Source organism: Pan troglodytes, chromosome 4 (assembly GCF_028858775.2).
Source record: "Pan troglodytes isolate AG18354 chromosome 4, NHGRI_mPanTro3-v2.0_pri, whole genome shotgun sequence".
NCBI classification, from domain to species: domain Eukaryota; kingdom Metazoa; phylum Chordata; class Mammalia; order Primates; family Hominidae; genus Pan; species Pan troglodytes.
The window spans coordinates 154,907,469-154,930,245 of record NC_072402.2 but is presented as its reverse complement, the minus strand read 5'-3'; the positions used below and the strand labels follow the sequence as shown (position 1 = coordinate 154,930,245).

At 41.2% G+C, this 22,777-nt stretch overlaps 1 protein-coding gene across 1 annotated transcript in view; it reads right to left on the bottom strand.

Annotated features, from left to right (window-relative positions):
• Positions 1 to 22,777, bottom strand: part of ITK (IL2 inducible T cell kinase) — a 74,178-nt gene that overhangs the window by 14,474 nt on the left and 36,927 nt on the right. The window contains exons 6-10 of the mRNA XM_001136073.6: positions 17,756 to 17,907; positions 12,396 to 12,461; positions 8,345 to 8,399; positions 2,538 to 2,620; positions 562 to 695 (exon numbers count right to left, since the gene is read on the bottom strand). Coding sequence (XP_001136073.1) covers positions 562 to 695; positions 2,538 to 2,620; positions 8,345 to 8,399; positions 12,396 to 12,461; positions 17,756 to 17,907 — 490 coding nt within the window. The remainder of the gene's footprint in view (positions 1 to 561; positions 696 to 2,537; positions 2,621 to 8,344; positions 8,400 to 12,395; positions 12,462 to 17,755; positions 17,908 to 22,777) is intronic.

Below are 22,777 nucleotides of genomic sequence, written 5' to 3'. Positions count from 1 at the left end.
GTTTAAATGTCTGTGGCATCTTCTCCCTCCTCGCTCCTGCTCCTGCCATGTGATACTCCTGCTCCCCTTTTGCCTTCTGCCATGACTGAAAGCTTCCTGAGGGCTCCCTAAAAGCCAAGAAGATGCCGGCACCATGCTTCCTATACAGCCATGGACCAATTAAACCTCTTTTCTTTATAAATTACCCAGCCTCAGGTATTCCTTGATAGCAATTCAAAAAAGCCTAACCCAGGCGCCCTCTGGCTTTGTCCTCTAGAGCAGCAGTCCCCAACCTTTTTGGCACCAGGGATCGGCTTTGTGGAAGACAGTTTATCCATGGATGGGTGTGGCAGGGGGTTGCTTTCAGGATGAAACTGTTCCAACTCAGATCATCAGGCATTTGATTCTTATAAGGAGCACACAACCTAGATCCCACAAGTGCTGTTCACAATAGGGATTGCACTCTTATGAGAATCTAATGATGCTGATCTGACAGAAGGCAGAGTTCAGGCAGTAATGCTTGCTCACCTGCTGCTCACCTCCTGCTGGGCGGCCCGGGTCCACCCCTGCTCTAGAGCTTACCTCCTCCATTATGTTGGTGATAGTTGATGAGAAGAGGGATGGAATCGAACACATACTTTTCAGCCACATAGTATCGCTTAGGATTGTCATTTGTTTCCTTGATGTGATAATGCTTTATACAGGGATTGTTCTCACTTAAACAAATGAAACACAAATGTAATGATTATTAAGAAGCAACGTTGAGACACAAAAAAGTCTACTAGTATTAAGTTCTTATTATCTTTGTCTTATAACCTCTCACAAGGTGGCAGATATTGTTCAACTTATAAGTCTGTCTTGACAGATTGGGCCTGGGTGCTGCAGTACTGTGTTAAAAAGGACTCTGAGGTTGTGTCTGGACCCAGTGGACAGCAATGCTGTGATGGATTGGTGATGGTTCTTCCACTGCCACAAAATGAGGGAATGGAAATATTTGCTATGTGTTTGCCTTGCCTATTCTATGAATTTAACTGATTGTTAGCATACATTGAGAAAGCCTAAGTCAAATAAGCTGCAGAGGATGAACATAACAGGCCTGACTACCCTCCTTAGAAAGACCTGCTTGCATGGTTAACCCTCGGCTGGTGTTTGGGAACTTGGATTTTGGGAGGGCTCTTTCCCTAACTGATAAGGGTGGCGAGCTGTGCCTAAACCGTCTGCTAGAAACAATGTGTTTTATGGTGAACGCTTGTTTTCCTTTTGGGTATCTGGAACTTTGGCATGTGCTAGGCAGGGGCTGTCTGTGGAAACAGCCTCTAATAAAAGCCTTGGGTACTGAGTCTCTAATGAGCTCCCCTGGTAGACTGCTAACGTGTGGTTACAACTTGTTGCTGGCGGAATTAAGCACGTCCTGTTTGGCTCCAGTGGGAGAGGACTCTCGGAAGCTTGTGTTTTGTTTCCTCTAGATTTTGTCCCATGTGTCTTTTCCCTTTGCTGATTTTGCTTTGTATCACTTTGCTGTATTAAATCTCAATAAGTCTTTGTCCTGGAAGGCCTCCTAGTGAATCCCTGAAGCTGGGGGTAGTTGTGGGGAGCCTCGACACAGACTTTATGTTTCATCCCTTCTCCGTCATACCTGTGGGGTTGCAGGTCACCTCCTTACTGTCTCCCAGCCATGGTAGAGGCACGGCCCCTCTGTGATGTACACTGTGTTCCCTCCCATCCCTGGATCGGGCCCTTCCTCTTTGCCACCTGCCCTTGCTCCACGTCCTGCTCACATCCTCAGTCTTCCAAAAAAATTTTCCGAAGACACCTTAAAAATTATTTGTCTCTTTGCTTAATTCTGACTGCACTTTGGTCATTGTCAAACAGCTTAGTTCTAACTAATGTTCTAATTAGAAGGGAATTTGAGACCTAGATAGGTTCTTAGACATTGTTTTACAGAGAAGAAACAGGTACAGAGGGGCAGAAAAGCAGGAAGGATCTTGCAGTCCAGTTGGCTGGAGCCTGGATGTGGCTTGGCCCCTTCAGACCCATGGCCATAGGGAGGCACCATCAGCTCCTGAACCTCGGTTTCTTCTGTGTGAAATGAGCATAGTAATACCTGCCTTCAGGGCTTCTTAGGATTGGAAATGGTCTGCATATTTTCTGGCACATAATAAAGACTCAGTTAATGGTAGGTAGTTTTATGAGCAGAGCCAGAACTGGAGTTCATATATTTTTGCTTCCAGATAGAAATATCTCTTCTGTTATTCTATGTATTAAATTATACACTCATCCAATACAGTGCCAAGTATTTTATGTCTTTAGAACTCTAAAATTGGAGATGCTAATTGAAAGAGGACCTGGCATCCACTCCCAGCTCTGTCACTTTCTAAGTCTCTTAAGTTCTATCCTTGATCTCCATGGATTTGGTTTTCTTGGAGTAAAGAGGGAAAACAGACCATTTCTAGTGAGCCTCTACCTCTTGCACTGTCTAACTTTGTTGTCTGTACCCCAGTGCTCACACACTTCAGAAGTGTTTCTCTCCACTTTCCTGAGCAGAGTTAACTCCATACCTTACAACAGCCTTGGTGAAAACAGACACGGTGTATGTTCCTGCAGTCCTGGAATCCCTTACCATGAAGGCTCCTTCTTTGCCCTAGAATGGTTAGAAAGAATGGAAAATTAGTGATCTCAGGAAACCAGGCTTATGCCTCCAGCTCCACTTTCTTGCCCACAGAAGGAGGAAATACTGTAGGCCCACTTGGCATTGAGCAGATTTCAGTAAGAATGGCTACCGTTTCATTTACTCCTGTCCTTCCGTAGATATTTCTTGGTCTCCTACATGGATCCCAGACTGTTCTCGTGTGACATGAACCATGAATGGAGACAGAGACATAAGCTCTGCCCTTTTAGAGTTCCCCATGTATCAGACTCTTTACAGATATTTCCCAACTCTTACCACAATATTGCCATCTGGATATTGGTATCCTTAACCGCCAATGACACTGAGTGCCAGAGAGCTTAAGTGGCATTCCCACGACCCACAACTAGAAAGTGACAGAATTGGGATTTGAACTCTGGTATGTGAGCAAAGCCCAGCCTTGGTCTACTACTCCAGGATGCCTCCTTTCAAAGAATGTTAGAAGCTGCTTCTCCATTTCCCTACAAAGGCACAAAACTGTCCTGAAAACTTCATCAGTGTCTTAATGGGAATATATAACTTTAAAAAATTTTTTAGATTCAGGGGGTATGTGTGCAGGTTTGTTACATGGACATATTGCATGTTGCTGAGATTTGGGTTTCTATTGAACCCATTTGCTAGATAGTGAACATATTACCCAATAGGTAGTTTTTCTATCCTTGCCACTCTCCCTTCCTTCCAACTTTTGGAGTCCCCACTGTCTATTGTTCCTATCTTGATGTCTGTTTAGCTCTCACTTATAAGTGAGAACATGTGGTGTTTGGTTTTCCATTTTTGTGTTAATTCACTTAGGATAATTCCTCCAGGTGCATCTATGTTGCTGCAAAATGCACAATTTTGTTCTTTTTCAGGGCTGCATATTACCCCACGGTGTACATGTGCCAAATTTTCTTTATTCAATCCACTGTTGATAGGCACCTAGGTTGATTCCATGTCTTTGCTATTATGAATAGTGCAGGTGTCTTTTAGGTAGAATAATTTATTATCCTTTGGGTATATACCCTGTAATAGGATTGCTGGGTTGAATAATAATTTTATTTTTAGTTCTTTGAGAAATCACCAAACTGCTTTCCACAGGGGCTGAACTAATGAACATTCCTACCAACAGTGTATAAGGATTCTCTTAATGATAATATATTTCTTAGGCCCTTTCCAGAATGAGAATTTGGCTGCAGGGCGGAAGGAAAAAGAACATTAAGCTCCTGGTTTCATGAGAGAGGTGGGAAGAAGGGAGTGCCCTGAGAATGTAACTTTCGTCACCCTGACAGTTTTGCCAGCACTGATGAAATAAGCACTAATAAATGGACATACCATTTTATTCATTCTTGGTGGAAATTAAAAAATCTGAAGTCTATTTTAAGTACTTCATATCTAACACTCTGTTCCTACCCTGCTGTAAATTTGCGCTGGTAACATTTGTGAAACCAAATATTATGATTCACTTAACTTAGTCACAATGAGGGCCCTAAGTGAAGGTCAGAGTTAGACAAGATCCTTGTGCGGAGGGCATACACTTGGAGTATAAGGAACAAAGTATATAGAAACTACAACAACACAAATCCTTCTATCCCACAACTAAAATGATGGTTTGCCTGTGGGCACATATCTGTGTACACACACAGACAGTGGCCCATGCTATTTGTTTGAATTCCAGAATCTCTGGGTTTAAAAGGATTTTTTTTTTTTTTTTTTTTTTTTAGAGATGGAGTCTCATTCTGTCACCCAGGCTGGAGTGCAGTTGCGCAATCTCAGCTCACTACAACCTCCACTTCCTGGGTTCAAGTGACTGTCTTGCTTCGGCTGGGATTACAGGTGCCCGCCACCATGCCTGGCTAATTTTTTGTATTTTTAGTAGAGATGAGGTTTCACTATGATGGCCAGGCTGGTCTTGAACTCCTGACCTCCAGTGATCCGCCTGCCTCGGCCTCCCAAAGTGCTGGGATTACAAGCATGAGCCACTGCGCCTGGCCTTAAAAGGAACTTATAAAGATGAGTAACTGTATGAGCTTCAGTTTCCTCATCTGTAAAATGACCTTTGGAAGGTTGTTGGGAGAACTAAGGTAATGTGCCTAGAATTTCTCCTGGAATACAATACTAGGACAAGAACTATTAGAGTTATTATTGGCCATTATTATCACATGCTATGTTTGCTACTTATTGGAAGTAATTATTCCATTGTCAGTCTCCATGTGAGACATGTTGGTTGTGTTAGGAGTATTTTTCTTTCTTTCTGTTCATATAATTTGAAGGTGACCTTTCAGAAGATAATCTCAACACACAGGGTAAGTTATTGTGAAAAGATGGACTGATAATTCATAGTCTTGTTACGCTGCATTATACTTTAAGAGTATCTCTGACATACCACCATCTTTCATTCTGGAGGTGGTGCTTTTCTTCTCTTGAAACAAACCAATTATTAAGTCAACATTGAGTCTTCAATGACACTTTAGAATGTCTGAACTTCAGGTCACCCTATGTGTGAGATGTTGTAAGGTGTTCTAAGTGAGTTACCCGCTTGCAAGGAATTTACCTTCTACCTAGATGGGTAAAGACAGAAGAGAAACTGCTGAGATTGGAGGCAGAGTGAGAACAGAGCCACTGGAGAAGTAATAATACTGATAATAACATTTGACCCAAAAAGGTTCAAAGGCAAGAAAAACCACGTTCCATAGCTAGGGCGAGGGAAGGCATGAGAGACTTCTGGGAGGAGGCAACATTGGAAGAACTGATATGGCACATTAGGAGATGCTTTTTAGTGGCTCCCAAATGTGGGTAAGTCCCAGAATAACTTGGGTGCCACCTCTTGAGGTTCTGACTGGATAGGCCTGGAGTCCAGGAATTTGTATTTTTAAAAAGCTTCTGCAGTGATGCTTATGATCACCCAGGTCCCCCTTAAGTGGAGTTGTTAGTTTAAAAACATTTATTAAGCCTTCAATGTATTCATTCATTCATTCAACAAATATTTATTGAACAACTACAAGGGGCTAGATACACTTTTGGGTGCCTAAGTACAGCAGGAACAAGATAAATTGTTTATAGTCTAGTGGCGAAATATGTATGGGGCAGTACACCAGGAGTTTTAGTTCATAAAAAGGTGTAATGAATCAATTCATCTCTTTTTTTATTATTATTATACTTGAAGTTCTGGGGTACATGTGCAGAACATGAAGGTTTGTTACATGGGTATACATGTGCCATGGTGGTTTGCTGCACCCATAAACCTGTCATCTACATTAGGTATTTCTCCTAATCCTATCTCTCCCCTAGCCCCCCACCCACTGACCGACCCTGGTGTGTGATGTATCCATGTTCCTGGTGTGTGATGTGTCCATGTGTTCTCGTTGTTCATCTCCCACTTATGAGTGAGAACATGCAGTGTTTGGTTTTCTATTCCTGTGTTAGTTTGCTGAGAATGATGTTTTCCAGCTTTATCCATGTCCCTGCAAAGGACATGAACTCATCCTTTTACCAACCCAAATGCCCATCAATGATAGACTGGACAAAGAAAATGTGGCACATATACACCATGGAATACTATGCAGCAATTCATCTCTTAAAGGTCCTATACTTATTAGATAAAAAGACTCTAAATACACCTAGAAATAATACAGCTATTGTTTCAAAAACAGCATACAAAAAAAGTGAAAAATAGCAAGAAAATGTCATTCAATTCTATCCAGAATCTGGGCTGAGTCTGACAGGGACCCATTGAAGTTTGCCCTCATATTTACCTAAGGAGGAGAAGAGAATTTGGTAAAGTAGCTCAAAATATTAGTAAGGAGGCTGGGCATGGTGGCTCATGCCTGTAATCCCAGCACTTTGGGAGGCCAAGGCAGACGGATCACCTGAGGTCAGGAGTTTCGAGACCAGTCTGGCCAACAGGGCGACACCCCATCTCTAGTAAAAATACAAAAATTAGTTAGGTGTGATGGCACATGCCTGTAATCCCAGCTACTTAGGAGGCTGAGGCAGGAGAATCACTTGAACCCAGGCAGTGGAAGCTGCAGTGAGCCGAGATCATGCCACTACATGCTAGCCTAGGTGACAGAGGGAGACTCTGTCTCAAAAAAAAAAAAAAAAAAAAAAAAAAAAAAAAAAATATATATATATATATATATATATATATATATATATATATATATATATATCAGTAAGGAGGAATGTTTCAACTGCCAGAGCAAGCAAAATGTACTTAGCACTTAGCACCTCACAAGAAGTGCTGTAATACAGGAATCATCTTTTAGAAGTCATTAATGTGGGCTGTTTGAAGTGCTCCATAGACGTCATTAACTGATGTGTGATTAATATAACAAAACTACACTTGTTTAAACACAGTGTAATTCAGAGTTTTAGCTAATTTTGCACTCCACTCAATTAGTTCATATTAATCAAGTTCTACTTTTTTATCCAATAACACAGCCTGGCGGCGCCAGGTTTGAGTTGGCTACATTTGCATTGTAAATTTAACTTGAGAAAGTACAGATTCCCGGGAACTAACACTGGAGACTCTGATTCTGTGGATCTGGGGTGGGACCTGGGAATCTGTATTTTTGAACATTTCCTAGCAATTCTAATGTGTGTTTTTTTGGGGAACCCACAGGAAATAATTAAGTGCTGAGTTGATGTAGAGCCAAGGAGAGACCAGAGTTCAGCAAGGACTCAGCTCAACTTCTTTTCCTTCATGGAATCTTTCCCAACTCCTCTGGAGTTTACCTTAGTTTATTTTAGATTATTCGCTTGCTCTTTTTTCTGCATTTGTCTTGTTTCCCAGTAAAGTCCCAATGCCGTGGACTGTGATCAGCTGTGTTGGTCACAGGACAAAGAGCAGAAAGTGGCAGGATGAGGGCTGGGTAACTGTGATCCCTGACTTAATCCAATTCTCTCCTTCTACTCACCGAGAAACCGAGGCCCAGAAGGAAGAAGAGAGGTCCCCAAAGTCACACACTGAGTTGGTGACATAACAGGAACTAGAGCCCAGTACCCGCCCCACCATACTGTGTTTTCTACTTTTCTCTTTCCTTTTGCCCTTAATCTTGACATGCCTGAGTAAAATCGGTCCTGCTATGCACACTGCATGGCTTTAGAGGATAACTGTTGATGAAATGTAAGTTAAAACAAGTGCTATGTTTCCTCTGGACTCACAGCCCAGTCAGGCCGAATCAGAGTCACAGGCACCTCTGACCCACACCGAGAAGAAGGCATGACTGACCAGCCCTGATGGCACCCCATGGCCAGCCATCACCACTCACAAAGACTGCTGCAGCAGTGGTGATGTCTGCATGTCAATGCCAAGCCCAGGTTTCTTATCCTGTGGTTTGCTAGTCCTGTAAATTCCCAGAATATTTTCACCAGACATGAAAACTATCGTTAATCCAACATGTCGACCCACTGCACTGGCATAAAACAGCAAAGCTGAAAAAACAGTACAATTCTTTCTTTCTTTCCTTTTTACCTTTCTTCCCTCCCTCCCTCCCTCCCTTCCTCCCTTTCTTCTTTTGACAGGGTCTTGATCTTGCCCAGGCTGAAGTGCAGTGGTACAATCATAGCTCACTGTACCTTGAACTCCTGGGCTCAAGTGATCCTCCCACCTTGGCCTGTCAAATCGCTGGGATTCCAGGCATGAGACACTGCACTTAATTCATTTTATTTTATGTCAAAAGACAGGTTAAGGAGACTTACTGTGTCCAAAAGAAGTTTTTCAGCTTTGTCTCGGCTGATACTCTTATTGTACCACCTGAAAGCAAGGAAAAGTCATATGTCAATGACATATTATAAAGTTTCATTATTTACTTATAAAAGACAATGCTAGAAAATCATATGGTCATTTTCTATTTCTACCAGTGCTTTAAAAAATTTTAAGTGTATTTTATTTATTTAACAAGCCTGCACACATATGTGCATTTAAACTCAAAAGCAAATGCATGATTCATTTCCAGGTATTAAAATGTTTAATTGGAAAGAAACATATGAAACAGAATTGGCAAAATATTGATCATTGCTGATGCTGGATTTTGGGAACATGGATATTCATTATATTATTATCTTTACTTTTGTATATGTTGGAAATTTTCTAAAATACAGTTTTAGAAAACATTAATTTTCCTCTTCGTTTCATAAGTCAGTAGGCGGTTCGTTATAAGGAGGAGGGTGCTAGTGCAGCTATAAAATTGTAATACCAGTTTGAAAGTTTAGCAAATATCCTTTTAAAACAACTGTAGTATTTTCCTCTTTAAGACTGCTCTTCCAGACATTCTGCCAAGTAATTGCATTATTTTTATAATTTTGTTGTCTGGTGAAAAACAAGTATAAAATGATAAAGAAGAATATAAATGATTTTTAGGGATGAAGTTTTTTTTTAATGTTGTTAACAATATTTGAGCCACATCCTTACCTCTCTGGCTGCTTTTTAGGTAAGAGGAGGCAGACTGATCATCAGTTAATAATCAGTTTTGAAAATTAATAAATGCAGGAGGAGAGAAGTTCTGGGTAGGGAAGGAATACCACTTAACAAACTTGTTTGGCTACTTGAGAGTAGCCATGACTAAAGGAATTCATGGATTCGTTAGAGGTTTTGAACATTATAAGACAGAACAGTACATGACACCAACATGGGCTCTTAGAGATTATCTAATGGAGGATTGGGAAAATATAGGCTTCATCTCACACACAAGCCATCAGCGATAGTAGTGGCTGCCTAGAGCTGTGCATTGAAAATGTTGTCACCAGCATGGTGGGTAAATAGCTTCACTATCAAAGGGTGATGTCTGCCTGAGTTCAGTGCATGGGAAGGGAATGCCAGCAAGAGAGTCATGATTTGCCTTCCTTCATCTTGTCTGAGCCTTCATTTTATGGAGAAGGGATCAGAACTCAAATAGGGTGAGGTAACTTGCCCAAGGTCATGGCTGCAAACCAAGGCAGGAGACCTGAATCCATTCAATTTACCAACCCATGACTATGTTACCAGGTGGTACATTTTTAAGTACTTAGGCAGATCTCACCTGAAACTAGACAACACTAAGTTCACGAATAAAAAGTTATCATACTGGAATCTTTCATATATCCAGTTATATACTAAATATCTGAATGTTTGCTTGTAAGTCATGTTATTTTCCAGCTGAGATTCATAATCTGGAGAATGCAAACTGAAAGTGCACAGTATAACTAGATTGTTTTGTTTGCATGGTATAGTGTTTTATTTTTAAAATGGCTTAAAATACCTTTAGGTGGGTGAATGACTTTTTTTATTTGCTCCAGACCTCACCATTTCCTATTGCTTATCCTGTTGGAATTTTGAGTTTGCTCCTTTGATCATAAACAAAGAGATTCTGATTAAAAGCAAAGTTGAACAAACAAAACTACATAGCCTAGTGGTCATTTGAAATAAATGCTTATTGTTTTTTCTTCAAAGGTATTACCTATAAATATTTTTTATTTTATTTAAGCATATACCCTATATGTTTTATTTCAGCTCAAAAATTCTTAGAACTGATGACTCTTCTGTTCACTGAGGGAAGGGCTACTCACACATACTTGATCAAAACAAACCAGGTTGAGAGACTCCAGAAAATGACGGTTCTTCACTAAAGAATCTACTAGAATTTCAGCAACAAATAACTCGACCACATTTGAATTAAGAACCCTAATGCATTAATAGGTGTCCTCATTAGCTTTATTGTTTAGGCCTGGTATCTTATATTTAGTGAGTAATTAATTTTTTAAAATTTTTAAATAATTTCAAACTTACAGAAAAGCTGTAAAATAGTGTAAAAGAACCATCATATACACATAACCTAGATGAGCCAATTGCTGATATTTTATACATTTGCTTTACTATTCCCTTTAGATAGACATAGATTGACTTTTCTTCTGAACTATTTGAGAATTGACTTTTATTCCTAAGTACTTCTGTGTCTATTTCCTAAGACACAGAGTATACACTTATCTAACCACAGTACAATTACCGAAGTCATGAGATTTAAGATCTACATAACACTATTACTTAACTGCAGATCTTATTCAAATTGTATCGGTTGTCCCAATAATGTATATTATAACAAAAAATATTTTTTTTGTATGGGTCAAGATCCAGCCCAGGATCACCACTGTATTTAGTTACCATGTCTCTTTAATCTATTACTATTTTTTTTTTGAGATGGAGTTTTGCTCTTGTTGCCCAGGCTGGAGTGCAATGGTGCACTCTTGGCTCACAGCAACCTCTGCCTCCTGGGTTCAAGCAATTCTCCTGCCTCAGCCTCCCAAGTATCTGGGACTACAGGCGTGTGCCATCACGCCTGGTTAATTCTGTGTTTTCAGTAGAGACGGTGGTTTCACCATGTTGGTCAGGCTGGTCTCAAACTCCTGATCTCAGGTGGTCCACCTGCCTCGGCCTCCAAGTGTTGAGACTATAGGCGTGGGCCACTGTGCCCGACCTCTTTCGTCTTTTTTAATGTGGACCAATTTCTCAGCCTGTTGTGTCTTTCATGATATTAACATTTTTTTTGAAGAGCACAGGACATTAATTTTAGAGAATATTCCCTAATTTGGATTTGTCTAATATATCCTTATGAATATATCCTCATAAATAAATTCATGTTGTGCATTTTTTGAGCAGGAATATCACGGAAGTGATGTGTGCCCTTCTCAGTGCATCACATAAGGGGACTGCCTTCTCAGTGCATCACATAAGGGGACACAAGATATCTTTTTGCTCCATTATTTATGTGCATTTGGATTGATTGTTAAAGATGGGCCTACTAGTTACCTCCACTTTGTAATTACAAGTGATTTCTGAGGAGATACTTTGAGACTATGTAAATATGCCATAGCTCATCAAACTTTAACCTGCTAGTGGTGAGATTCATTGAGGATTCTTGCCTGAATCAGTTGATACTCTGGGTTACAAAATGATGATTTTTAAACTTTATCATTCATTAGTTGGCATTCTACTATAAGAAAAAACCCTTTCCTTTTTATTTATTTACTTCTTTATTTATCTATCAGTCTATCTATTTATTACAGATTCTTATATTATTCAATGGTTTGTAGTCTATTACTTATTTTAATAGTCATTATTTATTTTGATACTCAAATTGTCCCAGATTTCATCAAATGGAGCCTGTTAGAGCCAACTTCTGTGCTCATTTGACACGCCCACATCTTTTTGGCTGGGCACAGCGGTTCATACCTGTGATCCCAGCAGTTTGGGAGGCCATAATGGGAGGATCACTAGAGCCCGGAAATTAAAGACCAGCCTGGGCAACCTAGTGAGATCCTGTCTCTACAAAAAATTTACAAATTAGCTGGACATGGTGGCATGTGCCTGTAGTTCCAGCTACTTGGGAGGCTGAGGATTGCTTGAGCCCAGTAGGTTGAGGTTGCGATGAGCCGAGATCACACTATTGCACTCCAGCCTGGGTGACAGTGAGACCCTGTCTCAAAAAAAAAAAAAATTAAAAAAGAAAAATTTCTTTTTAAGTACTTCTTTACTTTCTGGCACAAAAAGATGTTCCAAGTTCCTTTTTGTTCTATCCCTACCCCAAGCCTTTTCTCCAGAAAGTCCTGGTTTTTTAGTGGAAAGCCTTATTTAGGTATCAAGAGCTGGATGGTATGTGTGAACATTGCTGTTGCAGTAGGGATCATCTGGTATTTTTACAGTCAACCAATAATTTATTCCTAACTTAAGGAGGATTCCTTAGGACTGTATTTTCCAAAAACAAATAAAATATCTTACTCATAGGTTTCCAGATTATTTGGAGATTTTTCCACCAGATAACTGCTTGGTACATATCCTTCATGCCTGTTAAAAGGAAAATTAATGTTTAGACTTACATAGAACTAAGTTTTATATCATTTTATAGGTTTAATCCATTAAAAGTCATTTAAAGATTGGGGAATATCACATTATTTGGCATTTGCGATAAGACATTTTAAAGTTTAGAATACAAGAATTGGTAGGCCGGGGGCAGTGGCTCATGCCTGTAATCCCAGCACTTTTGGAGGCCGAGGCAGGTGGATCACGAGGTCAAGAGTTCAAGACCAGCCTGGCCAATATGCTGAAACCCTGTCTCTACTAAAACTACAAAAAAAAAAAAAAAAATTAGCTAGGTGTGGTGGTACATGCCTGTAGTCCCAGCTACTCGGGAGGCTGAGGCACAAGAATCGCTTGAACCCAGGAGGTGGAGGGTGCAGTGAGCCGAGATTGTGCCACTGCTCTACAGCCTGGGCAACAGAGCGAGACTCTGTCTCAAAAAAAAAAAAAAAAAAAAAAAAAGAATTGGTAAAAAATAATAGCAACTTGTCTGTTAAAGGCAGGTTGATTTCACTACTAAAATATGAAACATAATAAAAAAAGAAGTGGCGATTTTACTTAAAAAGCTCTGTTTGCTGTTCTCCTCATTGTGAAATTTCCTCTACTGGAAAAAAAGATTAATATTCAGTGTCTATTTTCTATAAGGAAACATTTTTGTGTGATAATCAACATTTTTTCCACTTTAGTACTATCATTTTATAGTCAGGAAACCAAAATAATTAAAATATAAAAGATGACTTTCCAACCACAGATTCTAAAAGACACTACCAGTTGGCATTGTAAGCTTTTTAATTTAAGGCCTCCCTAATTGAGCTTCTTCAGATATGAACGGTATAAACACGAGAAAAAAGGATAAAGCCAGGCTAGATTTGGGGATCAGGAGTCACTTTTGAGCAAGAATTAATAATTGTGCATAAACAAAAAACATAATAAACAAAATAAGAATATCAAACTTCTTTACATTTGTGTACAACTTTGTAGTTTTCAAAGCACTTTCACATTCATTATCTCATTTAATACCACAGGGTGAAAGCGGCATCCCTTCTACTCTCTGGACCTCTGACTTTATACCCGTCAAATGAAGGGCTTAAACTAGATTATACTTAAAATCTAGTTTAAGTAGATACTCCATACTCTGTCAATCTGTAAAAAGATGCCTGATAGGCTGGGTGTGGTGGCTCACACCTGTAATCCTAGTATTTTGGGAGGCTGAGGTGGGTGGATCACTTGAGCTCAGGAGTTTTAGACAAACCTGGGCAACATGGTGAAACCCTGTCTCTAGAAAATATATAAAAATTATCCAGGTGTGGTGGCATGCACCTGTAGTCTCAGCTACTTGGGAGGCTGAGGCATGAGACTCGCTTAACCTGGGTGGTGGCGGGTGGGGGCGGTGGTGTGGAGGTTGCCATGAGCTGAGATCGTGCCACTGCACTCCGGCCTGGGTGACAGAGCAAGACTCTGTCTCAAAAAAACAAAAAAACAAAACAAAACAAAAAAAGATGCCTGATAGTTTATTGCTCTTTATTCCATAACATGTTTTAATTTTCTTATAATAAGGCCAATTTTCAATCTAGTGATTATGTTTATGGGAAATGTGTAAACAGTGCAGAGTTGTGAAGAGTGAAGAAATCAAGACTGTAGATGCCAAATACAGGATGATCATCTTATATTTTACTGCTCTGGCAGACATTGCTAATCAATCATGGCATACTTTCTTTGGAGAATTGGACATCTGCCCTCAGAATCATCCTTCATACAGTGCTCAAGGCAGCCATTCCAACGGAAGAAAGTCAGCTTATTCTGAAATTTGCCATTCCTTCTGTATCACTCTTGGAATCCCCTTAATTATGTCTACTTTTGCCATACTATACTTTTACAATTATATTAATGGATCAAATAATATTTTGCTTTTGAATAGAATATGCCACCCAAAGCTGGGTCATCTACACAAATGGTAACTCTCACAGTTGTATGTGGATATGTAGAATTTCCAAAGCTCTTTCACTTCCATTATCTCATTGATTTTCTCAACACTGTGACGTAGACAAAGCTGACATTATCATCTGCATTTTACAGTTCAGGAAATGGATTCGCAGAGGAAAAGTGACTTGGTCATCTGTGAATGACATGGTCACACATATGACATGGTCATCTGTGAATCCTCAGCTACATATGACAAGAGTAGCTGATAAAGTCCAAGTCCTCTTTCTCCCCATCTTGTGTGCTTTCCACTATACCACACTATCACAAAGCAAACTGGGGAAATTCCCATAATGCTGACTGGCTGCTGGGGTGTCCTCTTTGATGCCCTTTGAAGTGCATAGTTAAGCCTTTCCACAGGTCACCAAATGAAGGGTTTAACTGTCATTTGGGGAAGTAAGACCTAGGAGAAGAAATTTCCTGGTACATTAGGTGTGCTAAGTAAAGTCAGTTAATTGAACTAATGAAGTTCTAGGTCCCTTAGGTGTTTGTAGACCCTGTAGACAGTCTTGAACCTATTTCGGATATGGGCCTGTCTATAATGGACAGAGAGAAGGTGATGTGACCAGCTCAATTGTCTTCATGAATCAACTAGAAAGGGAGGTTCCAGATGAGGGGAGTTGGGGTCTGTTCTTAGCTAGCAAACTACACTGCCTCTCAAACCATGGTTCTGAATCTCATCACGTTTTACCCTGTCTCACTTCTGTTTTTCCTCCCCCTGTAATGGGGTTGATAAGCCTACTTAAAGAGAAGGCACCTTGAACATGTAAATTCTGATGTATGTAAAAGGTAAAGTCTTATCCTTAAAGATATTTGTGCCCCTCTTTTTTTTTTTAACCCATCAGATTGGCTTTTTTTTTTAAAGTTCAATGATACCCAGTCTTGGCACTTCCACAACTCTGTTAGCCGGAAGGTAAATTTGGCAAGCTTTGTGAGGAAATTATGTGGCAAAACTAAGACATCACATACTCTGACTTAACTGTTGCACAGTTAGAAATGTGACATATAGGCTAGGTATGGTGGCTCATGCCTATAATCCCAACTACTTTGGGAGGCCAAAGTGGGAGAATTTCTTGAGTACAGTAGTTTGAGACAAGCCCGGGCAGCATAATGAGACCCCATTTCTACAAAAAATTTAAAAATTATCTGGGCATGGTGGTGCATGCCTATAGTCTCAGCTCTGTAGGGGTCTGAGATGGGAGGATCACTTGAGCCTGAGAGGTCAAGGCTGCAGTGAACTGTGAGAGTGCCACTGTGCTCCAACCTGGGTGACAGAGCAAGACCCTGTCTCAAAAAAAAAGAAAAGGAAAACTAATGTGATAAATATATATATTATATATATGTTTGTATTCCAAAGATGGCCAAGACACATGAATACAAGATCTTCATTAAAGCCTTGTTTGAAACAGCAGAGGAAACAAATAAACTGGCAACTAAATGTCCCACCATAAAGGATTATTTAAATACTTATAATACAATCATACATTCTAAGATTGTGCAATTATTATTATTATTATTATTTTTGAGATGGATTCTTGTTCTGTCTCCCAGGCTGGAGTGCAGTGGTGTGAGCTTGGCCCACTGCAACCTCCACCTCCCAGGTTCAAGCGATTCTCCTGCCCCAGCCTCCCGAGTAGCTGGAATCACAGGCACCTGCCACCATACCCAGCTAATTTTTTGTATTTTTAGTAGAGATGTGGTTTCACCATGTTGGCCAGGTTGGTCTTGAACTCCTGACCTCAGGTGATCAGCCCGCCTTGGCCTCCCAATCAAAGTGCTGGGATTACAGGCGTGAGCCACTGCGGCCGGCCCATGGAACTATTTTAAAAATGAGGTAGATTTGCATGTGCTGGTATGAAAAGATCTTCAATGTGTATTAATATCATTAAAAATTAAAAGCAAGATGCAGAACAGAATGGATCCACTTGGTACAAGTGAAAAAAGGATGCATTTGCATAGATATAACTTTTATTTATGATACACAAGAAGGTATTAATAGTGATCACTTTTTTTTTTTTTTTTTTTTTTTGAGACAGAGTCTTGCTCCGTCGCTCAGGCTGGAGTGAAGTGGCACCATCTTGGCTCACTGCAACCTCTCCCTCCTGGGTTCAAGTGATTTTCATGCTTCAGCCAGTGGAGTAGCTGGGATTACAGGCTTGAGCCACCACACCATGCTAATTTTTGTATTTTTAGTAGAGATAGGGTTTCACCATGTTGGCCAGGCTGGTCTCAAACTCCTGGCCTCAAGTGATACACTCGCCTTGGCCTCCTAAACTGCTGGGATTACAGGCGTGAGCCAGTGCACCCGGCCGAATAGTGATTACTTTTGGACTTGACGTGGGGGCAAATGGAGGGTGGCTTATTTTTTGTGTATATTTCTCTCTACCGTTAGTTAAGTAAAATGTTGACATAAATGATCTATATGTTGTAAGGACAGTTTTATTTTTTATATTTTAAAATTAATAATAACCTCATACCTTGAAAACATTTAAACCCTTAATATTAATATACAAAGATGTTCGTTGCAGTGTTGTTAATATTTGCAAAATATTGGAGATAACCTAAGTGTTCAACACGGGAATTTGCAATTTAGAGTACATTTATGGCTGGATTGATGCAACTATTGAACTCAGATTCTGGAAAATATTCCAGAGCATGGGTTAATACATCGGATATATTAAGAGGAAAAAAAATAAAACCTTAAAAGGCAGTGTGAATCTCATGCTCGGTATTTTTTTCATTCAAAAGTTGCATAGTTGGAAAGTAGTATTTGTACAACCTTATTTTCTCCCTGAGTCATGTGGATGGCTAGTTTGATGACTGCGATTGTAACTAAATCTTTAGTATCTTCTTTCTGATGTGTCCTAACATAACTATCAATCTGTACCATCTCTATACACACCTTTTCTTTTCACCAAAAATAAGCACTTCCTAATGGGATGTACCTTCAGCCTCACTTAACACTCAGGAACAATAGCACTTTGCAGAACAAATTGCCAAGCTCCCAAATTGTAGATGTCAGTGGAAAAATCCAGGGGGTTTTTTAGATGGGTTTGGGTCTGGAGTGCCTGATATGGGGTGCAGGGAGCAAGCATAGCAAGTGACTGCCTCAGAGCCACTTCTGAGAAGAGGAAAAATGAGCCTCAACTACTTCCTCTTCCTCCCTCTTCCTTCTGCCTCTGCTCTCTTCTCCCACCTCAGTGCTGTGGTCACACTGTGGGAGATAGGACAAATCATCCTGGTATTTTATTTGTTCGCACCACACCTCAAACACGGGGACACCAGCCACAAAGATGACTTACCCATTCCTGTCCTGGACTCTCCACCAGTGAATCTCAGAACTGTCCAGCAGGCAGTACTCTTCGTTGCGCCGCAGTGCGAGTTCCTGAGGATCATTGGTTTGGTAGTCATACAAGGCAATGACCACAGTTTCTTCAGGTTCCCAAAGTGGTCGCTGGGGAAGAGAGACAACAAAACCAAGCAAAGACATAAAAAAGGAGGTAAAATGCTTCCTTTCATCGGGGTGTCTGGGGAGACAGTCTGCCTTCCTCTGGTTGACTTTCTTTATGAGTTAGAGTTACAGCGCTGAACATGACACAAAGACATCAGTGCTTGGAATTCATCACATTGCTCATTCTATGAGGTAAATTCTGACCACAGTGAATTCCAAGCAGCCACGTGATTTTCACAAAAGTCTGCTGGTTTCTCTATCTGCGCTATGTTATATGCAGCAGCCTCTCTGCTGGATGCATCATGCCCTTGGCAAAGGAGATGCAGTCAACATGAAATCTTTCAGTTTGTGCTTTACTAATATGATTTGTGGGTTTAACTAGATCTACGGAATCATAGGTTATTGGAGCTGGAATTCCTCTAACAGATCATTTAATACACTTTTTCATTTAGGATGAGGAAACTGAGGCCCAGATGGAGAAATGGACCTGGCCAATCTACCACTTGAATTAGCCCTAAGACTCTCTCTACTCTAGCACCTGTCTCCCTTCCTTCTCCTACAGGCTCTATTGCTGATGTCTCTGTTCCTCAGTCCCTTTCTTCATGTCCATATTGAGGACATGAAGAAAAGACCACAAAGCACACAGTCGCCAGAGTTCAGGATGGGCATGCCTGCTATGGGTTAGCAGACTTTGTGAGAGTAAATGTAGGGAAATATTAAGTTCCTCACTAGAATGTGGTTTAGTGTTAGGAAGTCACAAGTTCTCTGAGTACATTGAAGCATTTGGTGGCATAAAAATACTGGAGCTGAAAAAAGAGTCTCATCATTTTGATGTAGTATGTCATCTCAGCTGAGCCCAGATCGGATTTTTTTTTTTTTTAATAGAGACAGGGTCTCACTATGTTGCCCAGACTTGTCTCAAACTCCTGGGCTCAAGTGACCCTCCTGCCTCGGCCTCCTAAAGTGCTGGGAGTACAGGAATGAGCCACTGTGCCCGGCTGCGGATTGGAATTTGAAATCTAGATATTTGTGGAGCTTGTGAGGATGTGTAAATGGGGTGCTATGGACAAGAGTGGATGGCCTGAGGCTTTTGCTCTAAGAGCTTATGGAGGGAGGAATAGTGTTCAAGGATGTTTGAAGAAGAAACAGAGCTATGGCATTCATCCCACTGCAGGTCAACTCATTGGTTAATACCTGTGAAGAGAAAGGTCAGGGCAGGGCCCTCAAATTATGATAGTACCTTTCTGTAGGGGCACACTGGACATGTATTTTTTTTTTCTAATAATCATGCAAGCTTGGAATATGGGGGTTATTTTGAACATCACAGTTTGAGGTATGCTATAGGCCTTTAATGCAAAATGCTCTGTAGAGTCCCACATTCCCCACAACTTTCGAATATCCTGGTAAACATTCATGTGGTGAGAAACCAGCTTATACAGTAATTATATAAGAACATCCTGAGCCTAGATCCTAGCTGTACCCTATCCGAAGTACTGGATTTCCCAAGAATGCAACTACCTTCTACTTTGAGGGAAGACTATGCTTTGGTTCAGAAGTTTACTAAGAATTGTTCATCATTTTGGAAAATTATATCACTGGTGGTAATGCTGTAGTTGAGTCCCAATACCACATTTTGTATCAGTTGCATTTGAGATGCCAAATCCAATGGGATCCTACCTACCGGTGCAAGAAATCGACTATTTCATTCTGTCTTCCAGTGCAGTCATGTCCCAATATTTATATAGAAACACATATTTTGTTATATATATTATTTTTCTTTCCTTTTTAAATATTACAGTTAGAACATTTGTTGATTCTTTTTAAAAAGTATGTTTAATACAAAAGTTAGCCAGGTGTGGTGGCAAGTGCCTGTAGTCCCAGAAACTGCGGAGGCTGAGGAAGGAGGATGGCTTGAGCCCAAGAGACAGATGGTGCAGTGAGCTATGATTGCACCACTGCACTCCAGCCTGGGCAACAGAGTGACACCCTGTCTCAAAGCAACAAGAAATTTTAATTAAGTACTTTAATTTTAAAAAATTGTGTATTTATATGTTATATTAGTTATAAATTTCTTTTCCGGATAACAAAAGGAGCCTTACAAAATATCTGTCATTAAAAGGCAGCATTGAGTTTGATAAGGTTGGGAACCATTAGATTTGAGTGAGAAAATCAAGGGATGGCATTTGGAGAAACTGAGTCTGTGGGCTCAGGAAGGGTTGTTTGGGAGCCTCCATGATGTGGTGAGGCATGAAAGGAATGAGGATCCTGCCTCCTGGCCACTCTGCTGCAGGCCTCAGCACAACCTGACCCCCCAGGACCTCTGCTGGCCCCAGGTGGGAAGAGCTCCACGGGGCTGAGGGGCCCTCACAGAGAGCCCAGGTAGCAGTGGCAGGGATAGGGTGTCTTAGTAGGCAGCCAGCAAGAAAGGACACATGCAGACACATTCTAGTGGCCCCTCAGCAAGCCCTGGGTTGACTGGGAGGGACTGTAAGAGGAAGAGTTGAGTTCCCATGGATGCAGGGGGCCAAGAGGAATTGGAATTTGTACTTCAGTGTGACATACGACCTTGTTTGTATCCATAGGCAAAAGAGGCCTAGGATTGTCCTTCACTCTGACCATGGATATTCTCCATCTTGAACCAAAATAGCCATCCCCCGACCCCGGAGGACTGGCCCCGCTCACAGTGTTTCTCACATAGAGCATGAGACCTATTGGCTCAGACTGGATTAAAAACAGTTTCTCTGTATGACAACCCGAGATGTCATTACCACTCAGGCAGCAGAACAAGAAGGTGAGGAGAGAAATGACTTCAAGTGGCTCAGACAAGAGAACCGTTGCACTGGATTTAGACATGCGGTTGAAACTAGAACAATGATTCCAAAACCTTTGTGGTCAGAACACTCAAAACAGTATCCACGATGCTCCTCCAAGAAGGCTGAAAAGCCAAATGGCAGAGTGTAGGGAGAGAAGGACCAGCAGTGTTTTCTGGCTTTCACCTTCATTGATACCAAAAATAAAGACACAAGAGCAGCCTCACTTAAGATGGGAGGTGTGGGTTTAGGCGGGACTGTTGAGGGAACCGTGTGCAAGGGAGGGCAGTAGGGTTCCGAACCAGGCCTTCAAAGGGGGTGGTGAAATAGTCTGCAGAAGGTCAGTGAAAGAAAAGGAGAGAGAGCTCATTCTCTGCTACAGTTTCAGTACATTTCTTTCCTGTTGTGAGGGAGTAGGCTGATGACAGATCTAAACACCAGGCTGGGGCTTTGAGGATTTAGAACTTCCTTCATGGGGACGCTGCCAGTTTTGAAATGTCACCATTTTGCCTGAAGGGAAAAAAGGCAGAGCTCATTCTTCAGGAAGAAGCATGAGGAAATGGACTCTGAAAGCTCTTGTTAAAGAACTTGCTCTGGAATGAAGAGCGAGTACTCAAATGTGGATATTGGTCGGGCACAGTGGCTCACGCCTGTAATTCCAGCACTTTGGGAGGTTGAAGTGGGTTGATCGCCTGAGGACAGGAGTTCAAGACCTGCCTGGCCAACATGGTAAAAGTCTGTCTCTATTAAAAATACAAAAATTAGCCGGGCATGATGGTGAGCGCCTGTAATCCCAGCTACTCAGGAGGCTGAGGCAGGAGAATCGCTTGAACCTGGGAGGCGGAGGTTGCAGTGAGCCGAGATCATGCCATTGCACTCCAGCCTGGGTGACAAGAGCAAGACTCTATCTCAAAAAAAAAAAAAAAGAAAAGAAAAGTGGATATTGGTGTTAATATTATCATAAGGTCAGGGTCATATCCCCTACCTAAAGGTCATGATCCTTTCCCCCATCTTTTTTTTTTCATCTCCTTAACAAAATAAGCTGCCCTAGAGTAGGTACTATGCCATCTAAGACTTGTAAGTCAGTATATTATAGATCAGTGAGGAGGCTTATTAAAATGCAGATTCCTGGGCCCCTCCCCCAGCGTTTTGGACACAGCAGGTCTGGGGGTGGGGCCTAAGAATTTGTATTTCTAACATGCTCCCAGGTGATGCAGATGCTTCTGGTCCGTGGACTATACTTTGAGAACCACCACTCGAGTTAAAGACCACCACACCAGAAACCTTGCATCCTACTAAGTTGCTGAATGGCCTTGGAAAAGCCTCAAGACCTGTCTTGGGATTTGATTTCCCAAGCTTTACAATGAGAATAAAACTAAAACCCTCTGAAGTGGATAGAACGGATAGTAAGTTTTAAAATAGATAATAAAGGAGTGGAAGTGCTTTGAAATATATAAAATATCAACAAATGTATGTCTCCAAAATGCTTGCAAAGAGTAGATGTGCACCTTGTTTGTTTGTTTTTTTTTCTGGAGACGGGGTCTTGCTCTGTCACCCGGGTTGAAGTGCAGTGGCACACAGTCATGGCTCACTGCAGTCTCGACCTCCTGGGAGCAAGTGATCCTCCCACCTCAGCTTGCTAAGTAGCTGCGACTACAGGTGTGCACCACCACACCAGCTAATTTTTAAATATTTTTTCTAGAGATGGGGATCTCACTTTGTTGTCCAGGCTGGTCTCGAACTCCTGGGCTCAAGCGATCCTCCCACTTTGGCCTCCCAAAGTGCTGGGATTACAGATGTGAGCCACCATGCCAGACACACTTTTATGTAGAGTGAGCTGCTACTATACTCCAAAGTGGTCAGGTGAATGGCCACCCAATTTGATATCAGTATTTGTTGAATAAATAAAGTGAGATGGAGATTTAGCAGCTGAATGGTCCTTTAAGTGGACAGACCCCCCAAGAGAGTTCAAACCCAAAAATACCCAATGTGCTGAGTTCTGCTGAATCATGACAGCCTGCTGCATGCAGCCAGGGTTTGAAAAATATGGGGAGAGGGGGACA